Genomic DNA, 897 nt, shown 5'->3' on the forward strand with positions numbered 1-897 from the left:
TTTTTTTTCTACTTCTTCTCTTTCTTATTCTTCTTATTATTCTTTATAATTTACTTCTTATTCTTCTTCTTCTTCTTCTTCTTCTTATCTGAGATAATAATCATCTTAAAATCTCTCTTCACTATCTTTTCAGAGAAGGGTTTCTGCTGCTTCTTCTCAGCCAGGTCAATCTGTATCTCAAAATTCCACATTTTCTGATCTACTGTCTCAGGTTTCATCTCAGCAGTAAGCAGATTGATATGCTCAGAGCACAGAGCTGTCTTCTTAATATTCTGAATCATGAAGTATATTCAAGACCTGAATAAGATCTTAATTCTCTTCTTCTCTGCTAGCTTCTGCTAATTAATTAGAGAACAGAAGTGTTATTAAAAATCATTATCTCTTAATAAATAAAAGATTTATCAGTTTTGACTTCTTTATCTTCTACTTTAACACTCTCTCAATCTTCTTCTGTCACTGTTTATTTACAGTAATACTCATCTTCTCTCTCTCTCTCTTTATCTTGAATTCAAATCATTCTCAGAACTTCTTCTGATCTCACTGCTGCTATATGAGACTCTTCACTATCTTCTTCTTCAATCTCTCACAGGCAGCATCATCTGCATTATTTCTATACTTAGTTCAGTCTAAATCTATCAGAAGTGTTACTTAAAATCATTATTACTCTACTTTCTTACAGAGTCTCTTTAAGATCTTATAACATGTCTCATAATCTGTCTCTTCTTACTTAAACATCTTCTTCTTCTCTCTCTTCAATCTGTGATGATGCTCACGCGCCTTGATAGTTCACAAAACTGCAGAATATTTGAAGAGAGATGATATAATTGATTTCAGTGAGTATTGAAGAGAGATGAAGGCAGAAGAGATGATCAGAAATGATATGATAATAATGATAAT

General features: G+C 32.0%; 1 protein-coding gene across 1 annotated transcript; it reads right to left on the reverse strand.

The window, feature by feature from the left end:
* Nucleotides 1-50: 50 nt before the first annotated feature.
* BDBG_16565 (uncharacterized protein) lies at nt 51-281 on the reverse strand (the record flags this gene model as incomplete). Its single annotated transcript, XM_031724494.1, has 1 exon — nt 51-281. One exon carries the CDS (start codon nt 279-281, stop codon nt 51-53), a length of 231 nt encoding a protein of 76 aa, XP_031577075.1.
* Between the last annotated feature and the right edge of the window lie 616 nt (nt 282-897).

This window comes from Blastomyces gilchristii (assembly GCF_000003855.2).
Source record: "Blastomyces gilchristii SLH14081 genomic scaffold supercont1.3, whole genome shotgun sequence".
Lineage (NCBI taxonomy): Eukaryota > Fungi > Ascomycota > Eurotiomycetes > Onygenales > Ajellomycetaceae > Blastomyces > Blastomyces gilchristii.